At 46.0% G+C, this 27,625-nt stretch overlaps 1 protein-coding gene across 2 annotated transcripts in view; it reads right to left on the reverse strand.

Annotated features, from left to right (window-relative positions):
• Positions 1-27,625, reverse strand: part of AFF2 (AF4/FMR2 family member 2) — a 445,879-nt gene that overhangs the window by 12,312 nt on the left and 405,942 nt on the right. For both annotated transcript variants that reach the window (XM_032428215.1, XM_032428216.1), the window contains 9 exons: positions 22,273-22,432; positions 19,515-20,519; positions 17,976-18,097; positions 13,925-14,147; positions 8,904-9,199; positions 8,298-8,361; positions 4,880-5,016; positions 1,061-1,132; positions 612-705 (listed from right to left, as the gene is read on the reverse strand). In XM_032428215.1, coding sequence (XP_032284106.1) covers positions 612-705; positions 1,061-1,132; positions 4,880-5,016; positions 8,298-8,361; positions 8,904-9,199; positions 13,925-14,147; positions 17,976-18,097; positions 19,515-20,519; positions 22,273-22,432 — 2,173 coding nt within the window. The remainder of the gene's footprint in view (positions 1-611; positions 706-1,060; positions 1,133-4,879; positions 5,017-8,297; positions 8,362-8,903; positions 9,200-13,924; positions 14,148-17,975; positions 18,098-19,514; positions 20,520-22,272; positions 22,433-27,625) is intronic.

A 27,625-nucleotide genomic window follows, 5' to 3' on the forward strand; every position in this document is an offset into this window, starting at 1 on the left:
ATTTATTTATTTATTTATTTATTTATTTGTTGTTTGTGTGCTAGTTCATTTTGGTAACCAGAACAATCAGTTGTTTTATTTTATTTTATTATTTATTGATTGATTGATTGATCAGTTGTTTTAAAGTACAACCACTGTACTCCAAGATTGCCCATGGCCAAAGGACTCCTATGGGAATGGTTATTCCCCCAGAGCCCAGGGCGGCTGCAGTGAACTCTCCCATTGTTGAGAAATTTCTGGGCTGGCTGCTCACTTCACAGGAGACTGGCCATGGTCACAGCCTGTGTCCCCTGGTGGGTCCCCACCAGGCAGGGTGGGGAAGGAGGCATCATCATTCCCATGACTGCAACCGGGAAGATGCCAAGGGCCATTGGGTCAGTCCAGAAGATAATCAGGGGATCGCACTACTGCGCCTTCTCTTCCAGGAATCAAATCAAACCTGAGCTCTCTGCTGAGCCCCCAGGGAGAGAGGCAGGAGGACCATGGCCAGCTGGGATGACGGGGGTTAAGCCTGTGGCAGCAGCAACCTGGACATTTAATCACATGCTTGCCACGTCTCATTAGTGACTGTATTCACCCTGTACTTATAAATTATACAAAATAAGGATTACCTTAAAATATTCCATCAGTGATCTGGAGTACTTCATAGCATGGTCCTTCTTCAGCTTGAACATCCGCAAGTAGAGAAGTGATAAACATCTGTAGCTGTGGTGAGGAGGAAAGGATTATGTTAATGTTGGTGCTTCGTGAAAGCTACGCACTGGCAACGAAATGCTGATTCACAGTTCGCGCTCACTCCCCTACGGTTACTGAGGAACAGAAGTGAAAAAAGAAAAATGTTTCAAAGAGAAGAGGTAAGCATTAAAATCCCATCTTGATAAGGGTATAAATTAGGAGAGTAAATGTTTAGTCAGCGACTGAAGAAATCCATTAGTTATCCTTTAATAGTTTAATGGAAAACAAGAATAATGATCTGGGGTAAGCAGCTTAAGTCGATCTGGAGTTTTCAAATCCTTCTGTGACATTTCAGCTGCCTCTTTGCAGCCTTCATGAGACTTACCATAATACCGCCAGCTTTTTGTCCCCGTCTGAAGCCAAGGGGCTCGCAAAGTTCTTCAATCTCATCGCGTACCTTTGAAGAGAAAGGACAAGCTCAAGTGCCATCTGCATGACCCCTCAGAAAAGTCCAGAAGTCATTGCTATTCCCACCGCCTGAATGCCTTAGTGCCACATTTGCTCTGGGTGGGAGGCCAAAGTAGGGCACATGGGCAGGAGCGTATCATGCTAAGTGAAATAAGTCAGTTAGAGGAAGACAAATACCACATGATTTCACTCATATGTGGAATTTAAGAAACAAAACAAACAAGCGGAGGGAGAAAAAAAGGAGACAAATTAAGAAACAGACTCTTAACTCTAGAGAACAAACTGATGGTGACCAGAGTGGGGGAGGGGCGGGGGGAACAGGTAAGGGGGATTAAGGAGGGCATGTGTAGTGATGAGCACCAGGTGATGCATGGAAGTGCCGAATCACTATATTGTACACCTGATAGAACACTGTATGTTCACTAAGTGGAATTTAAATAAAAACTAAAAAAAAAATAGAAAAAACAACATTCTGGCAAAAGACACGACTGTGTCTGACACGGGCATGGGGAGCCCACAATCACACAGTTAAAAAGGTCTTTTCTAATGGCTCAGGTTTTGAAGATATTCCTATAGAAAGTGGTTTTGTTTTTTTAAGAGGAAGGTCAATTTCACAGCATTTGAAGGTCTAAGAGCCCTTAATTTATGGTGCTTGTATATTTTGTCTTTCCATTCTCTTTAATTGTTACTGTTCCACACTGGGGTGATCAAAGGTTGAGCAGTTCTCATTTTTTTCTTCTAGCTGAGCACATCCCATTCGGGGCATTTAGACTCTTGAAAATCAATTCATTGCATAAAATCATTGTCTGAGCTTTAATGCAATTTCACAGGTACCTGTGGAGGAATAAGTAATGGAGTTCAGCGTTGCAGAAGGAAGTTGGAAGTGTGCAGGCAGCCTAGGTTCATTCTCATTTACGAGAAGGTGATGGGGAGCCTGCACCATGGACTCCCCATCTTCAACAGCCTCCCCAGAACACCGGTGTCCCAGGGCTTGCCCCTCAAGACCAGGGATCCCTTCTCCTGGTTACAGTTCCACTTCTGTTGAGGGAACGTTTTCCAGCAAAAGGACCTGTGCACTTGGTGTGGGTCCCTTCTGTTGTGGACATATTAAGTAAAAGGATTTTTATTATGTAATAAATCAAACTGTCTTTGACAGTTGGATCGCTGAAATGTCAAGTCATTGTGATGCCCCACTTGTTTGCACAAATACATTTCTACTGCAGATTCCCAGGGCTCAGAGCCACTATAATGACTTGAAGGAAGAAAACTGCGCTATCTCTGAGGCCAGCATACTGTCAGAGAGTAATAGAAATCTCTCCACCACCATATGATGCCACTAAAAACTATGTTCACATTACAGTCACCCTCTAATTGCAACTTTTGAAGTGAGTGGATTGTGGAACTTCAGTTGCTTCAATGGACCAGAAGACCTAGTTACTTTAGCCCATTTTATTCCCAACTGAAATTTTCTCAAAAAGAAATTATGCTCACACAGGCCTTACAGAAAATGCAAGAAATGTACATAGAGAGAGAGGGCACACAAAGGGGTGCATGTAAAACACTGAATAAAGTCCATGGATTTTATCAATGTCACTGTCCTGTTTGCGATACTGTTGGGGGAAACTGGGTGCGGGGCCACAGGAGCTTTCCCGATCATTTCTTACAACCGCACGGCAATCGACAATTAACTCAAGATAAAGTTTCAAACTATTGACTCTAAAGTGAACGTCCATACATTCTCCACTGTAAATAATTATGGAAAAAGAAGTGTTTTCTAATGGGAATAAATGTTACTCCAAGTCTCACATTGCATTTTTATCAGAAACGAAATATGATGCTCTGCTTTTATATCTTTAAGAGAGCATGTATTTTCCTAAAAGAAAACGAAGAAGAAAGAAAAATACAGAGAGATGGGAAACACCCATCATTTCACCCTACTGCAGCTCTGATCTCATTTCCCTTCCAGCTTGGTCCATAGGCAGAAACATGCTTTTCATGGTCAGAGATGTAGTGTGTATATAATTCTGCAGCTACATAGTCTCCATCGTTGCTGCAATTCACTGGCTGCAAAGAATTCTGTTGAGTGTACTACAGTGTAATTACTTACTCTTCTATGATTCATTATTTGGTTTGCTTCTAATTGTGTGCTATAATATATGCCAAACTGAACACCATACAGATAACTCGCTCTCCTCTTACAGTTATTTTCTTCAGTACAGGAAATTCACATTTCCCGAAGTTGAATTGCTGGCTGAAAAGATATGAATGCTCATTTGTAAAGGTTTTCCTCCACAATGCCAAATTGCCCTCAATTTACAATGATCATTGTGTGTGTGTGTGTGTGTGTGTGTGTGTGTTAACACTAGGTATTAGCATTTTTCTATTATTAATTTAAGAAGTGCCTCTTTTTTTTAAAGTTCACATGTTTGGATAGATAGAGAACATGAATTTTCTCTGTGTTTGTTCACTAATGCTGCCCCTCGATTTTTAATTTTTCCCAGGATTTTCATCTCGTGCATCTTTGAAAATCACTGGCAGCCTCGAATCCACTGAGAAATCAATTTCCCGTTAAAAGCTAGAGAATGGTGGTGGTGGCTTTCACAGAGCATAAAGTAAGTCTGAGAGATAGATACCTTACATGCTACTTTTGTGGCTTTAACTTCCTCTTCTGATTCTATGCAAGCAGAGTTTTTTTTTTTCTCTTTATAATACTTCGCATTCTTTTGATATTTTGGAAGACTTTGCTGGGAAAATACTCATGCTAAATGTGTCCAATGTTTGTCTGAAGGTTTAATTACAAGGGCCTCGGATTTGTAACATTTTATTTAGAGACAGGCAACATACATAGGAAAAACTAGGCCTGGCATTATCAATTTATCCAGCCAGAGGTGATCTGGATAGAAAGGACCTATCAGGTGACGAACTGCTCACTAAAACAAAAGCAATTTAGTGCATCCAGCAGATGATGGTGCTTTTCCACTCTTAAGAAGTGGATTCAATTATTTTACAAATATCTGCACGTTACTGGAAAATACAACAGTGGGCATTTCTTCTCTTTCCCCTTCTTCCAGGAATTTTTCTGATTACTCACAAATTCTACTCCACCAAGACCAACGGCAGGCCAGGAAATTTCATTTCAAATGCAGATGAGACCGATAATCTGTGCAGTTAATATACTGGGCTCCTATTCTCATCCTCTGATCTTTACCCCTCCCCCTCCTACCACCTTGTCTATTTCCCTGAAATTACAGACACAGGGGAAGTTCACCGCACACCTGCGGCCCTCAATGCCAACTTTGTGTTGGAACAGAGGCCCCTCCTTTTTAATAACCAAGGCAGAAATTCTGAGAAAACATGGTTCATAACAGAAATCCCGATAGTGCCACCTTCCTTGAATTATAAAACTGCACTTTGAAAAGGCAAGTGTCAATGCCAAATGGTGAAATTATTATACTTTACTTCCACCCACTACGTTTCCATTTTAATTTTATGAATATTGCAAATTATAACACTCACATTATAACCTCTGAAGGGGATAATTCATAAAAGCGGTGTCCATCAATTATAAATTTTCCATGACATTAATAAAATGGCAAGAACTAATTATGATGACTTCTAAGAAGAAGATGCGTAGGACAAACCATTAGGAGGAGGAAATGATATTTTTAAAAAACATAGCAGCTTCTAATTACAACTGAAATGAGCTTAGGAAGATGGCTGCAGAAAGGCCATTAACCTGAGGAGCTCCACAGTCTCGGAGTACATGGTATACGGAGACTTGGCTTCCAGAGGGTCGCGTTCCATTGCATTGCCACATTCGGTGAAGGACAGGGCTGCATCGGCATAATTCACGGCTTTGCCAAATTTCTCGAACTGAAACAGGAAGATGACTTGTCACCACGATATTGCCTCTTTTCTCCCTCATATAAAGGGGTGGGTCTCAATCCCGGGGCCTTTTTGCACCCCTCCCCCAGGGACGTTGGGCAACGACTGGAGATATTGGGGGTCGTCGGCACGAGGGACGAGTTGGCAGAGGCCAGAGATGTTGCTAAACACCCCACAATGCACAGGACAACCCCCCAGCAGTGAGAAATACCCGGCCCAAGATGCCAAGAGTGCCGAGGTTGAGAAACCCCGATGGAGAAGGGGGGGTCAGTGTGTGAATTCGTATCGACAGTGACATAGCTGATTTAAGGTTCTATTGTCATGACCCCGAGGCTGGTAGAGAAGAGAAAAATGCAGCCAAGGTATCGTGTGTGGTGATGGTATGATCATGTATTTGTGGTCCTGTTGCTGGTGTGATTATTTTGGGGCGGATCAGAATGCAAATCACGCCTTGACTAGTTTCTATTCGCTGAATTGACTAGACTGGGCATTGTAGTGTCCTATGGACAGAGCTGGTGGTGGAACTCTGCTTTTCATAAGCCTCATGGACAACTTCCATCTACAGTCTTTGTGAGCACATTGACCCCACCCCCAGGGGAAGAGTAAAAAATGGATGCTATTGTTATGAAAAATGTGAAGCTTCCATGTGACTGTTGACAATAATCACATCACTTTCATTGTAAATGATGGTCTGCAATAGTGTGTCAAAAAGCCAAAAAATATAGCACTACTAAATATTTTAGTTTAGTAAAATTTTATTGCAAAAGGTTTTAGCCCTGATAATGGTCATGATTAAACTGACTTAGACATACTGATTTCTTTTTTATGTGTAATGAATATTATATATGACACTTTTATAGTGAGTATTTTATAACAGTATTTAATGTTTTCAATTTTTGATAGCTGGATGTAAGAATTCCACTAATACAGAATTTTATGTAAAAAGAACCAATATAATGCAGATTTAGCTATTTTAATTTTCTTGTATACCTTTTATCAAAATATTTTCTTGCAACGGTGAAGGTTTCAATTCTCAAAATGGCAGAGTAGCTGTCTCTAGCAAAGGATTAAGTACAACTATAAAATGATGAGTTACACGTCCTACAGAACCACTATTGTAAATGACTCTCTTTATAATAAATGTTCTGCAGCTTTTATATACTGCAGGAATTCTGCAGTTTCCTTACTGTAAGCTGTTCTGGAAGAATATTGGTCTGAACCAAATTCAAAGCGATTTTATGAAAACCTATATGTGTGTACGCAAACTATCTCCTTCTTCTCATGCCTCACCCGATTATTTCCTTAGGTAATCTGGCTCTGACTGACTCTCTTGTGGGGAAATTAATCTTTACATCCTGATTTTTCAAAGTGATTTTTCATTCACAAACCCATAGCTGGAAGGCTTCTTAAAGATCTCCTAGACCAAACCTCTCTTTTTCCAAAAGGAGAAACTGAAGTCCAGAGAGACGAATACGTGGCCATAGTGCCAACTGGTGGCCAGGTCATACCCTGCTCCCGGGCCTCAGTTTTCCCATCCATAAAACAAGGGGCTTGAACTACAGGGGGCCTTCTGGCCTCTAAATGAGTGTTTCTCAACCTTTGTTTCCATCATCACCACCTCCCCCCGGGGTCCCTGTGGGAGCTATTTGAGATATTTTTTTCACACACGTCCACCGAAATATAAAGACCAAAAACATACTCAACATCTCTTCATGTCTTGTGGCCTGGAAGGTCACGCACCATTGCAATGTCTGACTTTTTTACTTTAGCCCCCCAAACTGGTTTTTGCCCCCATGGGGGGGATGGAATATCCCCAAATGAAAACGCATTTTCTAAATGGCTTAGACCAAAAGTGATTTGGTGGGGGGTACACATAAACACGACCCTGGAAGGTAGAGAGTGATGCTGGGTCTTAATCCTATGCACGTATCTCTGTGGCTCTGATTTTTCTCAGTTCTTCCGAACCTCTCCTACTTGGTCTCACGTGTGTGCCCCACTCCATGAGCCCGCGGACCAGCCTGTTAAGGGAGCGTTTGTGTGCTCCCTTGCCCCGATTTTGAAGGGTCAACTCCAGAGCCCTTCTGTGGTGCTGCAGAGTTGACATGCAGAGCAAACCACTGGTCTTCAAGCCAGCAGCACTGCCTTCCAAATCTCTGGCTGCCCATACGACGGTCATGGGCATAGTCTCCCTAGTGTCTCCAGCGGAGCAGGCACCCAGCCTGCCTTGTCATTTTTGTCTGCAGGAGCAGGGGACAATAGCTTTCCAAAGGACAGCTCCCACCACAGAAAGGTTAGCCGTAGACAATACCTGATACCTGAGCAATGTGGATCGCGGTGGGAAAATGACAGAAAGTAGGGAAGCAGCAGATGCAGACATAAGTCACAAGTCACAGTGCAGGGGCTGTCGAGGTGGACACACTGCCGTGATGGAGGATACTGGTTGTTGTTGTTGTTTTTTAACATAACGGAGTTGAACTGATACCTCTAAATGTGCTGGGGTTCAGTCAAAGGTGAGGACCCTGAATTGAGGCACTGCCCGTCTCTGGGGGCAGTGAAGAGTGTTAATACCCATGCCTGGGTCCCCGTCTCAGAAATTCTGATTCCATCTGTCTGGGGTGAGGCTTAGGCATCAGGTTCGTTTTAAAGCTCCCCAAGTAGTTGTGACATGTGGCTGAGACCCCCCCGTTAGGAGGAGCAATCAGGACAACTCAACATGCTGAGGTCATCATTGGTCTAGGTGGCCAAGACCCTTGGAGGCAGCGGGGCGGTGCATCCTTGGAACTCCGGATGACAGAACTTCCTCTGTGGGCCTCACTCGGAAACATGTAATCAATGCAGCACGGAGCTGCGTTTTTTCTACACACCTGGGTTTCCCCAAGCCATTTTTTGAGTCCACCTGACCAGCTCTCAACAACCTTCTCTCTGCCCACACCAGTCCTGATTTACTGGAAACAGTGGGAGTTCCCACTTTCTCCAGGGCAGTTTCAAGAGTCATCTCAAATTCACTCGAAAGCCATCAACAGTATATGGCATTTAAGTTCGGGCAAGGGGAAGTTAGGGCAAGGGGAAGAAGAGTGAGGACATGAATAAGGGCAGGGCAACATGCTGCCAAGAACTTGGGAATTCTGGTGTAAGGAATGAGCCAGCCCCAATCTGCCTGTGTCAGCGGAGCAAAGGGGAAGTTGGACTCATTTGTAAAGTGACTTCTTTGTTTCCCTTCAAAGCATGATACCTTAATGGGAGGAAAGCAATGAGAGGGAAAAACCTACCAGTGCATCAGCTTTGTGCTTCAGCTTCTTAGCCTCTTGCATGTAATAATCAGCGTTGTGAACCCTAAAGAAATAAAACAGGCTCTTTCAGCAACCAAAGGTTCATCTTTTCACTGAAAGACTGAAGAGCCACAAACGGTTTTGCTATAAATCCATTCTAATGCAATGCCCTTGAAAGGGCAGGTGGGGAACGCTATCGTTCACAGAAGAGCCAACCTTGCAATAAGCCCGGAAGTGTAATGTGAAGTGCGTAATGGCCCATTGGGATTGATAACTGTCCCCTCCAACCCAACCATTCCACTGTCCAAACATCCCGTGGACCCCAACGAACCTAGCTGCTTCTGGCACACTGTTCAATCTGAGGACACGGATAAGAAAGGGGGCCAAAGCAACCTAGAATTAAGCACCTGTCTTTGGAAATGGTACCAGAGCTCCATGATAAAAATGGGCCAAAGACATTACTCGGTGGGGACAAGGGGGTGTGTGGGGAAGAGGGGCTGCCGCTGAGATTTTACTTCGGGTAAAAAAAAAGAAAGCCATCCTGCCTGCACCCACCCCCATGCACCGCTCCCACACCGTGTCCGTGATGATCTGGGGACAACATACGAGTCGTCAAAAGTGAGCTTGGGTCTCCGGACATTGGTGGTGCTGCTGGACAGAAGGGGCAGGGCTGCCCAGGATGCCATCTCCAGGTGACTGCTGTCCATGAGGCCAGTGGTGATGGTAGAGGTGATGGTGGAGATGGTTGTCGTAGTGGTTGTGGTAGTGGCTGTGGCAGTGGTGGTCGCGGTGGCCGTGACAGTGGCGGTGACAATGGCAGTAGCAGTAACAGTGGCAGTGGCAATAGCTGTGTTGGTAACCGTGACGGTGGCAGAGGCTGTCTTTTTTGGAGTGTCTCCATCCTGGGAAAAAGGACAAATAGCTGCCATAAGGTCCGGCCTCTTAGAACGTCTTTTCATATATACTTTGAATGTCAAGCACAGTAGGAAACAAGGCAAGAGAAAGAAAACAATGCACACAGCTTGAGAATAAACAGGTGACCCTGGTAGATCACCAGCTTTTGTTCTATGATGATACCGACCACCAGGTGCTGATTACATGAGCCATTATCCCATCAAGACAGCCACTGGCAGATCTCGTAGGAGACGTGGGTGGGGAGAGGGGGAAGGGAGAGAAAGACAGAGAGAGGAGGAAGGAGAATGAAGACAGAGCAAGGGTAAGTGTGAGGGTAGGGGATGGAGAGAAAGAAAGAGAGGTGACCCTGAAAGAGCCCAGAAACTTTCACGAGGGTAAATAAGGTACTCCAGTCACTCTGCAAAATGCCATAATCCAGTGCAGCAAACCGGGCCTTAAACCCTGGGACCAAGGCTGAAGCTGCCCTTTTGTTCACTGAGGCCTTGACTGATGTCTGGCTAGGTGAACGTCACACGAGTGCCTCCTCATTTTGAAGTCTTGGGATGGTGAAAGCTCATTTTGACCAGATCAAAAACCAAATGGGCAAGAGATTTCTGGGTTTCACTCTGAACTGTCACTGCCATGGAAAGAGTGGAATCCAGCTGAAGAAACTAGGTGGCAAGATTTGTACTTCTGTGACAGTATGTGTCATGAGACCATGGTAGACTCGGCCCTCCCCACCTGGCAATGGTGGCATGATCCTGACTGTTCTATCTCTGACCATGCTTGCCATGGGACCTCCTCCTCCTTCTGCTTGTCTGAGTTGGTATCTCTCTAAGGTTGGTATCTCCCAAGGTTCATTCCTCAGGTCTCTTCTTTCCTGACCTTGACGGGATTTGCCAATCCTGTATGTGTTGGTGCAGATTTGACAATATGTGGATCACTGCCAAAAGGAAACCTCAATCTTACCCTCTCTCTAAAGCTCCAGATGTGCGGTGATCACCTCTGGCTCATTATCACCAAGATGGCCCATTAGCCCCTCAAATTGCCCTGAAACCAAATTGATAACCAAACCAGTTCCCTCTTTCTGTTAATGGCGGGATGGTCTTCCCTTGTCACCAAGGCTGGATTTCTCCATGGCAGGAAGGGCACTGTGGTCATCCCTGGGCTAGGAGCATTGGAACTAGTGTACTCCCCACCTTGCCTTCCATCTGAGCTGCTCTGCTTTAATCAGCTCTATATATTGAAGTGCTGTAAATTCCTTCATTTCAAAAAATGATAATGATCCTAAAACTTTTGAAAAGAGCTTCAAAATAAAGTGAATTTCACTGCCCTATTTCATCTTTAATTTATTCCTCTCCACTACCCTTATCCAATCCATTACAAAGTCCTATACATTGCATCTCCCCACCATTTCTCAAAGCTGTGCCTTCCCTGTCTGAAGCCTCTAAGTGCGGGCCCTCGTGGCTTCTGACCTAGACCATCAGCCTCCTGGCTGGACCCCTGACCTTGGAGCCAGCTTTTCCAATCCATTCTCAATCTGCTGCCGGCCTGCCAGAGCTTCTTACACAAAGCTCCATGCTGCCTTGCATCCAAAGGCAAACTCAAGGCTGAGCTTCTTTGCTGGCCCGTGAGGTCCTCCCTGATCTGGCTTCAGCTTTCCACTTGATCTCCTGCTACTCATTGCCACGGACCTTCCCCCAGACTGAACACATCCTGTCTTCTTCACTTTCTTGCTTTGGTTCATGTGGAGTCTTAGAGTTGAAAGAACCTTCCCTTCATTACTTTTCCTTTTTCACCTTGCGATAATTTGCTCCACTTTTTAATTAAAAGAAAAAAATTGTGGGGGTGCCTGGGTGGCTCCGTCGTTAAGCGTCTGCCTTTGGCTCAGGTCATGATCCCACGGTCCTGGGATCGAGCCCTGCATCGGGCTCCCTGCTCTGCGGGAAGCCTGCTTCTCCCTCTCCCACTCCCCCTGCTTGTGTTCCTTCTCTTGCTGTGTCTCTCTCTGTCAAATAAATAAATAAATAAATAAATAATCTTTTTAAAAAATTGTGGTAAAATACATACGACTAGCTTCTTTCACTCAGCATCAAGTCCTCAAGGTTCATCCATGTTGTAGCACATGTCAGAATGTCCTTCCCTTTTAAGGCTGAAGAATATTCCATTGTATGGACAGATCACATTTTGTTTAACCACCTCCCTTCATTTCTAAACTGTCCTCACCTACTAAGGCCCAGCTCAACAAATGCCTTCTCCTCCAGGAAAACCACCTTGTATGTCCACAGCCAGAAGTACTTTAATCCTCCTTGGTCCCTTCAGAGATCTGAAGTCTGTCTCAATCCCTCTCTATGACACCAACCACCAGCCATTTTATATTGTAGTTCTTTGAGCACATGTCTCATTGCTTACCTTACAATGAGAGCTCTCAACCCTGGCACCGTCTCTGATTTCTGACATCGCTACACCACCCCATCCCCCCACGCCACAGCCTCGTGCTCCCAGTAATTTGTTGACTGCGTGCACTCCTACCTGCCTTAGTCAAAAGGGTCAGTTTAAAAATAGAAGTCAAATGTGAACATTTCTTATGTCCAAGCAAGTCTATCTTTTCCACTTGATCCTGGATCTTCTGATTATCAAAACTTCTTACCATCAAGAGCTCACTGAGAGAAATGTGGTGAGAGGCTATCCATCTAACAATTGTTATGATGGATAGGGAGAAAATGGTTGACAAATCATCATGGATTTTATTCAACCCAAACACATAAAAACATCGAAGCCTTCTAAAATTCCATGTTTCTACTGCCAAAGCCAGATGGCCCGGACAAAACAGTGGAGTCAGCCCAAGACGGTCCCACTCGTCCCTATGGTCAAGATATGTGACAAGGACCCCAAAGCACCTCATCCACTACGCACATGGCACTGATGCATTCAGCCATGATCATGCAAGTTATATAAACATGTCCTCCGTCCGTGCTCAGCCGTCCATCGAATCAATAAACTCCGTCCGTGCTCAGCCGTCCATCGAATCAATAAACAAGACTTCACGCAAAAGTGGAATACAGAAGACTCTGAGAGCACAATATTGAAAACACTTTGGGAGCTGGAAGAAGCCTTATAGTTCATCCAGTCAAATCCACTCATTTTATGGACTCAGAGCGGTTTCGTAATTTGCCCAAGGCCACAGAAAACCTGTTGCAGTTTTAGCACTACGCACCAAGCCTCTTAACTCCCAGGCTAGGGCAAAAATGTACCCGTCTTCCAGCTTTCAAGCCATTTATGAAAAGAAGGGGCAATGGGTAGTCAGTCATGGGAGCCTCCCATGGGAGACTCCAGTGAATTCCTTAAGGAGGGCAATCCATTTCTAGGTGCAGATGGAACCATATTATCAGGTTTCCCTAGCAGCTTTTAGCTTTTGTAGAAATGACTTCGCAGATTCTTGTAAGCATCACCATTGTCATGATCACAACTGTATTAAGCACCTAATTCTTTGGGACAATATACCAGGCACTGTACAAAGAGAATTGCCTAGGTCTGGCATATGCCCTCCCAAAGCTCGCAATAGAAAAGAGAACCAGTTGGAGTTTACCATATTAATTACATTCAGTATGAAAAATGCGATTGATAGTATAATTACTGTTTAGAATAGATGGTTTCATTTCTAACAAGGTCAGCATTTTTAAATGTGAATGCAAATATTATGTAGGCACATGTGCGCACGCACACACACAATTTCATATGGAAAATGACTATTTTACAGTAGCACAATTTCTCTATACCAGTGTTGAAATTTGCCTAGATATACGCATGCCATGCCAGTCATCTCAGATGATGGAGGACTCTACGTTGGAGTCCTTCAAGCTCAGAGGCCTCATGGCTTTTCATGGAGTGGTAAATGGGCACGTTTGGTCCAGGGTCCACCAGGTTGGCATCAAGATATTTGAAAGCTCATTGATTTTCCCATATTCGCTTTTTTACATTACACTTAAAGGATACTAGATGCATACGGATGCTACATCTGCATATACATGCATTTACATGGAAAAGTAGATGCACTTGTCATTAATATTCACTGGTGACACTTTGCTTGTGGCTTCTGCGCTTCAGGTACCTATACCCGAAACAGATGGAAAGACTGCACAGATGTGAAAAGTGATACAAAGTCTCAATTTTCTATGCTAATGGAGCAGCGGTGCTGAAAATCCAAAGGGCTGAATGATCCTCTAGTTGCGCTTAGAACCACGATTGTATGATTTTTAGCAACAGATTCACCTTTTAAGTTCCATCCTTTTGAGTCACTATTTTAAACACAATTCACACCTGCTAAGCTGGGTGGTGGGAAGATGCAACTGGGAGTTGCAGCTCCAATCCAGTGACTTTGAGCAATCCCACCCCATCCATTGGTTCTTTCATTCACTAAACGATCAGTGCCTACACCACGTGCTCAATCAGTATTTTGTGTGTCCCCACCACCGAGATATGAAAGTATTGGACCAAAGGATGTCCAAAGCCCTGAGTCTCTGCATAATAATCTGTTGGGAGAAGTAAGACTGGAATGAAAAATTCATCCTACATTAGAACAATTGAGGTTTGAAATAATGGAGAGTTTGCATATTTCTGTACACTGTTCTCTCTGCTTCTTCCTCCCATCCCCCTGCAATCACACCTGGTCAGATAAGCTGAGTCAACCTGTTTATACCTGATGATTATAATATTTCTTCCGAGATGCTTACATTTACGGATATCCCTTTGAAAGTAGCACAGAATTTGCCTTCACTCCTCTTGGGTTTGGTAGAGGCAACCTGTCCGATCATAGGGATGTTTTTGTCTTGACCAAAGGGGCCATTGCTGCCACTGATGTTTCTGCGGCGTGGAGGGTCCTCCGGCAGTGGGGAAAGTGGAGGAGGGAACAGCTTTTCTTCTTTCCTTCTATTTGCTCTCCTGGATGAACTGTTTCTGTGTAAACAAAAAGCATAGGGTGTCACAAAATTTTGTCTCTCTCGTGATTTTTCCCATGATGCGGGTACTTTCAACTTAAGTACTATTTTAGTTGATGGCCCTCTAGCTATGGTGAAGAGTATATATAAAAATGCATGTAGACATAGATATCTATAGAGAGATAGAGCTATAAATAAATGCAAATATATGTATCCAAGAATAAACACATGTCTTTGAAGCAGAACTCCATGGTAAATGTAACTGTCTAATGGAGGGTGCTACAGTGTGATATTTGCAACCTTTCAAGATTCCTCTTAATTAGATTTTTATGGAAAATCCAATGCAGACTTTAATCCCGTCATTTTTTAGGATGGTTCTTACTTATTTTGCCCTAGGACTTAACTGAATAATCACACAATAAATGGTACAATAAACAATTAGCAGAGGGATATTTTCTTAAGAAATAGTATGCTTGTACATTACTTAGCTATCAATAACACACTAAATACTTTTGTGACACATTGCGAGCCATACGTCCAACATGTTCTAGGCCCACGCCAAGGCATAAGAAGCCCCTGACCTTACGCTATTATACTGGAGTACTGACGTGCTCCTCTTTAGGGAACCCATTTGAAAACTATTTTGTCATATTGCCATAAGACATCTGTAGTCCTAGAAGTACTCCCGTGCTTTCAGACTGATTTATCTGCCCATTAAATGGGCACCATCAAAGAGACAGAGACTTCGGATAAAACAGAACAACTAAAACCTTATGCTAGCTGCTTAACATGGTAATTGGGTCATGGATTTTCATTTTAGTTACTGTCTTAGCCTAATCAATGAAGATTACTTGATTTTTAATCTTTTCTTAGACAACTAATATTGCACTGTGCAGCCATTTACTTTCCATGATTATTGACTACAATTTTCAATAGCAAATTAAGTCAACAAGAATTTATGTTTTCCTCTTGGTCAATTTCAGTCAGTGTCTAGCAATATAGATTTACAATTTCTCAAGGCAACAAATCAAAGATGAACAAGCATTCAAGTGGTCTGATTTCCTGAGATGGTAGAAGTCAAGGCAATCTCCTTGTTCCCTTCCATTGTGTTGCCCAAATTTGCCAACTGTAATAGTATTTGCCATCTTCTCTATCTTTTGTTTCATAAATGTGGCTCTATGTCAAGTTTTGTCAAGCAGTGAAATATTTAAGAACAGTAACTGTTTCTGCCATTACCTTAATTAGTTATGATTAATCAAAAAATATTTGCCAATGGATTTTAAAAATTGCTTTGACACATAGAACCACTTTAAGATAACTGTGATACTCAAAGAATGGTGAACATCTGGATTAAGACTCATGCCCATGAGGAAGCTCCACAAACATCAGCCCCCACTAAGTATGATCATTACGGAGACATCGGAGTTCTGGGAATTTGTATAGAGGGATGTCAAGCATTGCTGGGGCGTTTATGGGAGGTGAATGGTTCATTAGCTACAGCCACTCCTCCGCTACTTGAGCTGCATCTGATTTGCCATTGGCCACGACAGTCATGCTTGGCCTTCCCATCTGCCACTGTACACAGAACACTGCACAGAGTCCAGCACATTCTGTGCAGTGGGCACCGGTCACCTGGGCCCCTTTCCATCTGTTTGGTAGTGAGCTGGAACCATGGGGCCTTTAATAACTTCCTTGGTGAAGGATACCCAGGGAGCATTTTCTAGAGATCACTCTATCACTGTTATGGCTTATTACGAGAACAGGTTTTGCCACTTTGGGCACCTCTTGTAGGCCGAGGGGGACAGCAGACAAGAAGTGTGTCACTACCACCACCCAATGCATCAGAAGCCCTGCTGATGGTTCAAGCTCCCAAGGAGGTGTGGGGGGGGAGGGGTGGTCCTCACCGGGACCCTCCTGTTGGATGACGGGGAACTGCAGCAGTCATAGTCTGGCGTGGCATTCTTTGCTGGGTTTAGAACATTCATTTAGAAAAGTGAATGTCTCATACAAATTTCCAAGGATTTGGTTTGGAGGGTCAACAAGGCACAAAGGAGCAGACAGAACTTGAGAAGATGGTTCCCAGGAGAAGAGCCCTGAGAGGCCAGTCCTCCCTTCCTTCTCTCTCTCTCTCTCTCTCTCTCTTTCTCTCTCGGCTCCGGAGACTTTTCCACAGACCTGGGTTTGTTTGATGAGCCTAAGAATCTGCTCCAGGCCCTCCCTGAATGATAAACGCTACTAGGTAAACACTGTGTTCCTAACGACTACAAAAGCAGAAAGACTGTAAAGACCATGAGTTAGCAACACCATTTTATGAAGAACAAACTCAAATTATCAGACGTTTATTTAAGACTTGGTCGTGTCTCTTCCACGAGATGGGAGAAGTGGCGGATCGCTGGGCTGCTTAGGGAGGCTAGCATCAGAGGCTGATGGCTGCGGCAATGCCTCCTGCCCTTTCCTTGTGCCTTCGGGTGGCCTGAATAGGTCACAGCCTGGGAACTGGGAAGCTCTGGCCACCACAGCCATGCCATTTCAGTCTGTCCTCCAGGGAAGGAGGAGGGCCGTGGAAGGACCATGCTTGATCACCGGGGGAAGGAGCATGCTTCCCCACAGGCCTGGCTCACTCAGGGGTAAAGAGGTCAGCTTGCCCCATTGGAAGGGTCGCTAGTCCTGAGAACTCCAAGTATGCCAAGGGATGTTTCAGAGCGAAGTTATACCAGACGCACCGTATAAAGAGCCACGGATCCTCAGGGAGAAGGGCAGCTCAGGGCCCCAATCTCCTTATTATACCAAGTGGATATAGTGGTAATTGGTCTTTTCCTACCTTTCATCTCAAAACAATAAGGACCTCAACAACTGTAAGCTGAAAACTTATTTCCGACATCTTATCTGTGGCAGAGTGATACCGTATCACTGACGTGAAACAGTAATCTGTGAAATCAATTGTTAGCAGCATTTAGCCAGATTGCCTCTCTGCTCTGGGCTGCTAATAGGCTCCCAAACTGGTCTTTGATGGAAGTAATCTCTAATGTTGAATGAATTTATGGCAATAATTATCCAGACGGAATGGTTCCAGTAGCTGACGTGACCGTTAGTTAAGTGGTATTTCTAAGATGCAAGACCTTGGTCACAACCCTTGGTAGCAACAGAGCCCAGGACTTCTCCAGGGAAGGCTGGGGCCATCTGAGTGAGGAGGTGTCCCGCCTGACTCTGGCACTTTATGCAAAGAGGTGCCAGCTGGTTGGAACTAATAGATGGGTCCCCAGCCAGCTTTCCCTGACACACAACGGCCCCGGGGGAGGGCAGCTCCCAGATGTCCCCTCTCTCCGGCCTCCTCAAACATGTCACTCCCCTGGCTTCTCAGGAGGTCAGGATGGACCTACTAGTCCTCAGGCTCTGTATTCAGGTTACGGAATGGCACCAAAGAGGAAGCAGCAGCTGGGTCATCGTGCAAAGCCTGCTTTCATCACCATCGAAACTGGAAGTTGCCCAGAAGCAGGTGATCTGGGTGCTGTCCTATTTTAATTCCTTCACTCCTTTTACTCTTCCCTTGGTGCTAAAAGGTCACTTTGGCCGAGTTTGGTCCTCCATGTGAGGTGGAGTAAAGAAAGATTGCTATAAAGCTCATGGAGTCATGCAAAATCTGGCAGCCTGCATTCCGGCCTTTATCCCACCTTTGTTAGACCAGCTGTCAGGACTGGCTGAGCAACTTCTGTTTCCTGACCTTCCATTCCTCTGAAACAGGACCCCCCCCCCCCCACCGCCCACAAAAGGCTTCCTTTGAGATTTCTGGGCGGGGGGGGGGGGTCCGAAAAATCGAAGTGTCATACAAAGGACAGGGCAAACTCACTCTCTAGCGTGGGGAGGCTTGTGGGGTGGGGCTGGTGAGATGCAGGGGGGCAGCAGGCAAATAGTGGTGGCCTCCTCCAGGCGTTGTTTCTTCTCAGGGATTTTCTCTGCGATCTCTGCTGGCTTTAACGGGAAGAAAAATACAGAGCTTGAAATACATGGCACACGCAGACATTGAAAAACCACGAGCAAGGTAGACAGTTTGCTTCTATTTTAACTTCTAGATTAGCCAGGGGAGTTAAATGCACACCTTTGCTCTGACAGAAAAGCAATCAGCCAAGAAGCTTGCATTTGAGCGAGTTGAGCTGCGCTGTGAACCTCTGATTAAAGATTGGGTGGCACAGGAATCTCCTACCAAAAGTAAAGAGAACCTATCATTTTCAGACCCTTCTTCCATCAACAATGTCCCCACAGATGAGTAGCGGAGAAACTAACACTGCAACTCTAACATGGCACGAGGCTGTGCAAACAGCACGGGGATTGTGGGTTACATATAAAGGTCACTTATACAACCAACATGCCAGGCAATAAACCATGTGTAAGACATGCCTTTGCGTGTGCCGGTTCTGAAGGTATGCTTTTGCCCCTGGTTGCACTGCTGTCATCTTGAAGAGCGGGGAAGCAGTAAGAGGGCAAGAGCCCCAGACTTCCTATGGCAGCCATTAAAAGTACTATTACTCAAATATCACCATGAGATGATGTTACTCAAAAAACCTGCCCTGAGATCTGGAGATACAACAGAGTGAGCCTACTGTATTTGAAATGGAAGAGGCCATTCTGGGTTTCTCCTTCTGACAATAGTTTTTTTTTTTTTTTTTTTTTTAAAGTAATCGCTACACCCCACATGGAGCTCGAACTCATGACGCCGAGACTAAGTGTTGCATGCTCTACTGACTGAGCCAGCCAGGAGTCCCTGGTGATAGTTTGTAGCCCTGGAATTTAGCCCTAACCTCTTGCAGGTGAGGTTTCCACCAGTCGGGCCAACCACACAGCTCAGGGGACCCAGCAGGCTGGGCAGACTGTGTGTCTGCTAGGAGCCGGGAGCATCAAAGTGTAACTGGGGTGCGGGGATGCCGATGTGTGTCCGGAGAAATTAACAAGGCCCAGGGGATGCACGCTGAGCCCTTGGGAGCACCTGGGTGCCCTGCTGCTGCTGGGGTGGGGACTGTGGGGTGTGGCCCCGTGAATCCATGAAAGCAGGGGTGGCTTAAGGAGCCGATCCCAGGGACTGGCTGCCTGGGGAAGGCAACTGTCTCCACAGTCTTCTTTCCTACACATCATAATCCCCCATGTGCTATTTCGGATACTCTTCACATTGGCTGCCAAACCCTGACCATTCCTAACACTTCCTCCCTGGTCATGTCAAATACCGCATCTCCCATGGAAAGCATCATTGCCCTCACCAGAGACTGCAATCCACTGTCATTAGCCTCCTTGCACATGAGGCTCAAGATCACGTTCACCAACACAGAGCCGCTGCTCATGATCCCTCGGCAGACCATGGCGGGGCGGGGGTGGGGGGGAGACGGGTACAGCTTACCTTGTGCTTACGCTTGCCCTTAGGGACGGGTTTTTCGGCGGCCGCAGCAGCGGTCTGGCGCTTGGGCTTGGACGCAGTCTCCTTGTGGTCCGGCTTGGCTGGCGCTGCTTGCACTGAGTGGTGGCCAGGCACTCTAGACAGCAGGTCAAGGTCAATCTTCACCCAGAGATTTTTCAGGTTCTCGTGGTCTCGTAGAGGGGACAGCAGCTCGGTTTGCGTGACAGGGATGGGTGAGAATGCTGGCTCCTCACCACTGGTGGTTAGGCTGTTGTTGCTGCTGCTGACCAAGGAGCTGAGGGTCAGGCTGGCACCACAGGCTTCCTTGGATTTGGCAGTATTGCCCCCTGGAGCGATGCACGGAGGCAGCACTTTGATCTGCAGGGTCTCTTCCTGATCTGTGTTGGAATCGGACGTGGACGAATCCGTTTCGATGAATTCCCGGGACTTTGGCACGATCTTGCCAGGCCCTCTGTACTTCTTTTTCTCGGCAGCCAAGGGAACATTTGGCCTCGGTTCCTTCCTAGGGACTGGTTTGTGGGCAGTGGCTTTGTTGCGGCCTCTTGGTGGGTCAGGAAGCTCCATGCTTTCTTTTTCTTTGGGGGTGCTGCTGGTAATATTTGGTTTGGGCCAGGTAAACTCGTCAATGCTGGTGTTCTTCTCGACTTTTTTGGGCTGTTTTTTTCCAATTGTCCTTTGAGACGCTGTCTCAATAGTTGTTGACAACTTATGCTTCAAAGCCTTTGTTTCTGGAGTTTTCTGGGTCGGCCGTGGACGGGCTTTCTCCCTGATAAGACTGAGGAGAGGCCTCTCTTTGGGTTCAGCCAGGACCTGGCTGGGGGTTGTCTTCACTTTGACCTGGACTTCCATTGGCTGGATGATTGGAGGAGGCACAGAAACCGTCTCCATGGGTGTTTCATTTTGGCCACAAATAAACGACTTGTTCTGGGATGTCACTTTGTTAAGCCATTTATCCAACTGCCACTTGTTGGTTGAGGGCGGCTCAGGCTGCAGATGAGAAACAACGGTAAGAGTGAATCTCACATCTTGGTAAAATCCGGAAGGACCCTCCGTACACTGAGTGCTGATAAAAGCTGTGGATGTTAAGTGCCCATTCACACATTTAGAGACACACACACAGAATCTAAATTCATCAAATTACCCAGAGAGACAAATACTCCGCAAACCAGCCCCGATCTACTTATTTCAACAAACTTCCACTCCTCTTCTGAAAACAGTTTCCACTCTGGCCAGGAAGGAAAGAATTATTCACAGAGAGTTTTCCCAGAGGGTGGGCATGGAGGCCTGGCAGGGAAACCTGTTCCCAAAATCCTTTGGTGGGACTCATTGCTCAATCTCTCACCAGGAGGCAGAGGTAATGATCTCGGGTCCTGAAAAGCAATGTGAGCGTGCCTCAAGTGTAATTCAAAAGGAAAGGCTTTCTATTCGCCAAAGTGCCAGTGTCTCCTCTATGATGCTGTAATTCAATGCAAAAAAGAACAGCCTTTTCTATTTGTACTGAAGGATGAAAAGATTTGACTTCCCCCAAACCACCGCACTTTCCTCGGTGTGTGGGCAATAATCAGTTTATGGGGACATGCATGCAGACATTAGTGTCCGCTGTTAAGCCACGGATATGATGCGTACAATTCAGGTGCTTGATTCCCAACTCTGAATTCTGCCTGTTGAACTAAAAGAGCCATCATTTTTATTACAACTGCTCTTCTTTTGAAAGCCAATCAGCTGAGGCTTATGGCGCCAGCCGATAGAGGGTGACAGAATTAAAAACACTTGAGTAGCTGTGAGTCCGGCGCACACAGGGCAATGGCAGGCAAGGGTCGGGGACATCGTGTCGGCTGGCGCTGCTGGTTAGGGCTACCGGTTTCAGCCCTGGCTCGACCACTGTCTGCCTGGGAGATCTTGGGAAAGTTCTCTCTTAACCTCTCAGAACCTTATTCTCTAGTTCATAAAATGGGGATAGTAACAGCAAGGACCCCAGAGAAGTGTTACGAGGATAACATGAAAAAGCGCAGGTCAAGAGCTTCTCACGGTGCCCAGCCCAGGGCCCACGTCCAAGCAGTGTTGGCTATGATTAATAGCCAGATTGGTGCTACTGCATTCTCCAGTATTGCTTTCCAATGATCACAAACAAGTGTGCACGGAGCCCTGCCGTACAGGGTGTAGGCTCGGGGGCTCCAAGGGGTCATTCTGGACTCAGAGAGGATGGGAGGGGAAGAGCACATTGTTTTTTATCTCAAAAGTGTAATTTGGGCATTTTAGGGTATTAGGTATTTTCATGAATTATTATCAAATACATCTGGAGGATGCAAACCGAAATTTGAAAAAAATCCATCCCATTTCTTGGGTCTTCCTTGCCAAGTGGCAACTCATCACTTCAACCTGGAGTCAGGGGTGGTGTCCCCCGGGCCAGAAGTGGGTCTGGTTGACTGGTTCTCTCAAAAGAGAAGTTGCTAGCCTGGTTATTACTCTTCCACATTTACACATGAGGAAGCTGAAGGCTCAGAGGAGCTCAGTGAGTCACACAGCCAGGAGGGTCCGTATTTTAGGGACTGTGCACATATATGTTTTAGAGGGAAAAAAATGCTATCAGATACCCAAATACTTTCCTGAAGTATTTATTGCTTTGCGTGTGTGTGTGTGTGTGTGTGTGTGCGCGCGCGCGTGCGCACTGGGAGGGCCGCCCGCTTGGGGTGACAGGTGACAGGCAAATCGTGCCCGCAGCCCCCGCCCCTTCACCCACCTCTGGAGTGGCCGCGCGAGGCGCCTCATTGGATTCGCTGTCAGTGGTGCTGCTTTCGGTGTCTGAGTCTGACTCGGAGCTGCTCTCAGAGTCACTGGAGCTGCCAGATCCCCCGCTGGCTGGCACCACAGGTGGGGGCTGCGGTGTGGCCAAGAGTGGGCTGAAAGAAAAATGACATCATCCATTGCCTCATTTCGTCTCACATGGCGGGCCAAGAGCCCCCCGTGCAGCATCAGGGCCTGCGATCTGTCAGATAGAGGCAGAGTGGAGCACACCGTCCCATTCTACAGACGGGAAATTGAGGCTCAGGAGGCCCCGCGAGTGGCCGGAGGTGAAACGTTTCGTTAGAACCAGGCCTGTGTGTGGCCAAGTTCCTTGGGTTCCAGGACACCGCCTTCCCTCTCAGGAAAGCCTAGCATCCCACATTCCACATGAACACTTTAAGCCAAGGGTGCTCATCTTCTGGACACAGAGAGATACCACAGAGCACCGCACAGCCTTAGATTCTTAACTGTCCCATGCTTTTTTGGTTAAGCTAAGTTTTCATTTTCTATCGCCATCTTGTTCAGAAACCCAGAGGTCTGTCACGGGGCTGTGATCTCAGCTGTACACACCAAGGAGGGGTGAACTCAACCCCCATTTTAATCGGAGGAAACTGAGGTCCACAGGGAGAGAGGCTGTTGGAGAAGTGAGCTGGGGACTCCAAGGGCAGGGACTGTGAGAAGCACTTTCACTGCCGGGTGCCCAGCACCCAGCCCCGAGGGGACCAGAGTCACATTTCTTGGCCTCGTGCACCCTGATTTTTGTAAACTCTTTGTAAAACTCTTACCGGGAGGTACGATCATAAGGGACCAAGCAAGTCTAATGATTGATTTCAAATTCGTAAAGTTGACCAAGCAAAGCATTTGAAAATTGACACCACTTGCCACTCTGCCTTTATTGATAATCAATAATCTTCCTTACTAATCGTTTGCTCCCCGTGCCCGTAACAAATCGTCCCCACTGCCTCTTGGCATGTCGGGCGATGTCCTCGCCCCCTGTCCTCCGGCTCACTGTGAGAAGTGGGGCTCCAGCCTCAGGGGGTGGGGAGGACTCTCATCTCCCCCCCCATCTCAGCGGCCCAATCCCCTCTTTGGAGATAAGTTCAATGGTGGCGAGGCCGGGCTCACTGCTGCTCATGCTCCCAGCTCCTGGCCGGGCTCTCCCCCGCCCCGCCCCGGCTCATTCAGGAGAGTGCAGTCCTCGTCCCAGAGGGCACCTCGTCCTATGGTCCCACCTTCAATCTGGAGCGAGAGGGACCCCAAGGACCCTTCTGCCCAAGACTCCGGAGGCACAGAGCATTATTCCTTGCCTGCCCCCACCCCACCCCCTCAGCAGCGCCCGTTTCTCTGCCTGCTGAGTTGAAGCCACACTGAGCGGCTGCCTGGGAAGGAACAGGATCCCCTTTGAGCCAGCATGGGCCCCTTGTCAGTCCCTATCCAATGCAGAGAGCCTTTTCATTCCATGTGCCTTGCCTCCCTAAAGGCTGCCCTTTTAATCTCCCAGGTAGGTATTTTCTTTCATATAGCAAAGCTCATTTTAAAATGCTATCTGCTAAGTAAATGCTATCTGAAAGTACATTTCTCTGCCAAATACACCAAGAGATTAGGAGAAGCAGAGGAAATAGGGGACTGTATCCCCTGGGAAAGCGCACACACATGTGCGTGCGTGCGTGTGTGTGTTACGTCCCTGACAGTGGGGGCAGGGACCTACAACCCAGCGCTCTCGTTCCCTGCGTTCTTTTGCAGGTCTCTCCTTAATGGCAGTAAAGACTCCATATTTATGCAAAGTACCTCTAAATCTAATCAATTGTTTTTGTCTTTGGTTACTAAATAAAGACTGAGGGAACAGATTTAATGAGACCAATCCAGACATTATGCTAACTTGGCCTCAATTCCCCCCAAGTAACGTTTCAGGTCCAGCATGGAGCAGCCGCAGCCCTGAGCTGACTGGCTGCCGGACAGAGATAAAATCAAACTCATGCTCACATTTATGATTTGCAAGTGAAAAGCGGTTTTCTAGTTTTCTTTCATATCTGTGCATTAATGTCTGGCTTCTCATAAGACTCCGCTTATCCTAATGTTACTAAACTCGAGTCTAGGTTTACTCTGGAATATTTCTGGAGAGAGTTTCTGTTTACTGGCTTATTGTTGAGCAACTGCTGTAAGAAACAAAACAATCCCAGGGATTATTCCCCTAAAACTGAATGCACTGAGGTGATACACATAAAGCACAGATGTTTTATTTCCCAGAATAAAGTTACTCATCAGCTACACCACAATAAAGCTTCACGGACTTAGCTGGAAGCTTGTGCATGTGCGCGTTTGTACACAGGTGTTCCTTATCCAAAGCCCTTTGGAGGGGAGAAGAATTCTGATGTTCAGATTTTTTAATTTTAACAATGTGAATATACCACATATATATAATACCATAAGTGGGATCTGGGGAAGGATCCCTTAATAAAACTCACTAATATTGCTACAGTAACATTAACAGTAAGAGGTCGGGTTCTGTCATGAAATGAGTTTGTCTCAAAGTTCCAGAAAATGACAGCTCTCAGGACTTTTTCAATTTCAGAATTGTGATTAAGGGATTGTGGATGTGGACAGAAACCACATATGAAAAATGGACTATATATGTACAAGTAAACATAGATAGATATGGATATGAAATAAAGACTCTTTCAAACCTCAGAGTGACCTTGACTGAGACCCAATAAAATGAGACCTGAAATTACTTTCCCTAAGACTTCTTACGGCTAAGTCTCTTGCTGTGTTCTCAGGAAGGACCCCACGGCCAGTCAATATGGACAATCTCCCCTTAAGGGAGACTAGTGTAGAAAGAACAGGAAGAGGCTCACCAGCTTTTCATACCCACCCCGATGAACACGGATGCTTGGGGATGAGAGGGAAGGTGGACTTGAATTCAGAGAGGGTACTAAGAGGACTCCAACTGGGGGTGAAGGACTTGAGCATCTTAATGAGAAAGAATTGCTTTCTCTGGGCAGTTGCACAGTTGGAAACAGGGAGGGAATAACAGTTGTTTAAAATGGAAGCAAAATTGCTCTCCCCGGTACCTCCCTCTGCCTCTATTATCCATCTGCTGTTCCCGGGCTTGCTGGAGAATCTGGCTGTACCCAGCCTGCGGAGGAATGTAAGCCACATATTTGAGTCTGTCTGACCTTCCACTTCCTCTGGGCCCACCTTGCACCCAGCAGTAAAAGCATCAGTATGGGAATGACTGGCCAAGGACCACATTCTTGCCTAGAATCCACGGTGGAACTTTCGAGTGGGCAAATCATCAGAGTATTTCACTTACAGGTCTTCACTGAGACCCATTAGCTGTTCAGCTAGTTAAATCCCCCCTTCTGCTACATTTATTTTCATACACTGCCAATTTATTTTCCGGATATATATTAAAGTGACTACGAGTAAAGCTAGCCCATGTGATACTTGGTTCTGCCTAGGAGATGAGGGAGTAATGTGCAATTTACACATTCTTCATTCACCAAACTGTATTAGAATTATTTCCCATGCACCATTTCCTCTCATATTTTAATCAACTGCTTTTTAAAAGAATGCTAGTGGTTACAACAAAGATAATGTGTTATATTAAAAATCATTAACATTCGACATATTAAACCATCTACTCCATAGTCTGTAAATATTACAATTGTACTCTATGACTTCACCCCAATGTAATAAAACTCCTCAAAGGACCCACATTTGTAGGAACTTTGAAGTCAGTGGCTCAACCTTTTCAGAGATCCGATTCCGCTATTGTGTTCATCAGCGTGAGCTGTCTGCAGTGAGTAGTGAAAGCTCATTTTAACCCCAACCCCAATTAGTAGGTCCTCATGGTCAGGGGCCAGACGGAGGGCAAAGGAGCCGGCTTAGCAAGTCAAAGACCCTAGCGGGGAAATCCAGGACTAGGAAGGGGATCCAAGAGCAGGCCAGTGGGAGAGAAGTTTGGGAGGCATTTACGATGCCTTGTCTGGGCAGGGTTAGCCCTGGTGGGGAAGGCTTCAGCATACCAGGGGAGAAAGGTGGGTTTTGAGTGGTAGTCCAGGCACCCTAATCTCTAGACATGACAGTCCCTCTATGCTTACACTGACTGGGCCTCTTCTGCAATAAAGGGGCTCAGTTTGTGATACTAGAAGATAAGAGTGTCGGAAAGCCGTATGAAGGAACTGGGACGACTTTGCCTGGAGAAGATTCTGGGGCAGGGAGGGAGGAGGTTCAGATGATGACGGTCTTCAAAAACCCAGAAGGTCTGTCCTGTGTGAAAGGGGGTGGGCTTGTTCTGAGGGCTTTACCTCCCAAGGTAAAACTGGGACCAACGAGCTAGAGATCTAGTCGGGAAGATCTTACCTCAACATCAGGAAAGATTTAAAAATCTACAGCTGGGGCCCCTGGGTGGCTTAGTTAGTTATGCACGTGACTCTTGACTTTGGCTCAGGTCACAATCGAAAGATGGTGAAATCAAGCCCGTATCGAGCTCCGCCCTGGGCATGGAGCCTGCTTAAGATTCTCTCTCTCCCTCTCCCCCTGCCCCTCCCTCCTTCGCCCTCTCTCAAAAAAAGTCTACATCTGGCCCCAGAAGGAAGCCAAGGCTTTGTAGGCCAGTGAGCTCAATGCCTTTAGATGACCAGGTAGCCAGCAACAGAGAACATGGTAGACAGATTCCTACTGTGGGTCCCAAGTGGGGTTGGATGAGCTTTAATGTATTTTCCAGCTCAAAGATTTTGATCTTTATGTACAGTGTATAAAGGATTGTGAGGGGGACTTTTTAGGACCCTAGAGGGAGCATGTGGGGACATGTCTGTACAATCCAGTCTGCTCCTTAAGGCAGCTCTGCAATGACCTGCTCTTGGCAACACTTTTATCAGTCACAGAGCTCTTGTGTGAGCCTCAGAGGATTAAGGCTGAATTTCTGTAGGGCTATTTTATAAATCAGACTTTTCACTAATTCAGATTAACAGCCTCTAGAGAGCCAAACATCTGCATCAGTGCTGATTCTAATCCTAATTTAACTGTAAATTCCTTTCTCAGGAGATAAACAGGGATGATGAATTGGCCACTCTGCTCAATCAAGCTGCGTGGGCATCAAAAAAGAAAGGCTCCAGAACGGATGACAACTTTGTGGTGGGAAACGTACGCGGGAAGGGTCCGACAAGCAAGCCCCGACATATTGATCTTGGCAACATATTTAGCACGTGACCAGGATGTGCCAAAGGCATGTAGCAGGAGATGTTTGATGGGGAGTCCTGTATTAAACCCTTGTCTTTAGTTGAGACTTGTATGAATTTCATCAA

Source organism: Phoca vitulina, unplaced genomic scaffold, assembly GCF_004348235.1.
Source record: "Phoca vitulina isolate PV1807 unplaced genomic scaffold, GSC_HSeal_1.0 scaffold39, whole genome shotgun sequence".
Classification (NCBI taxonomy): Eukaryota; Metazoa; Chordata; class Mammalia; order Carnivora; family Phocidae; genus Phoca; species Phoca vitulina.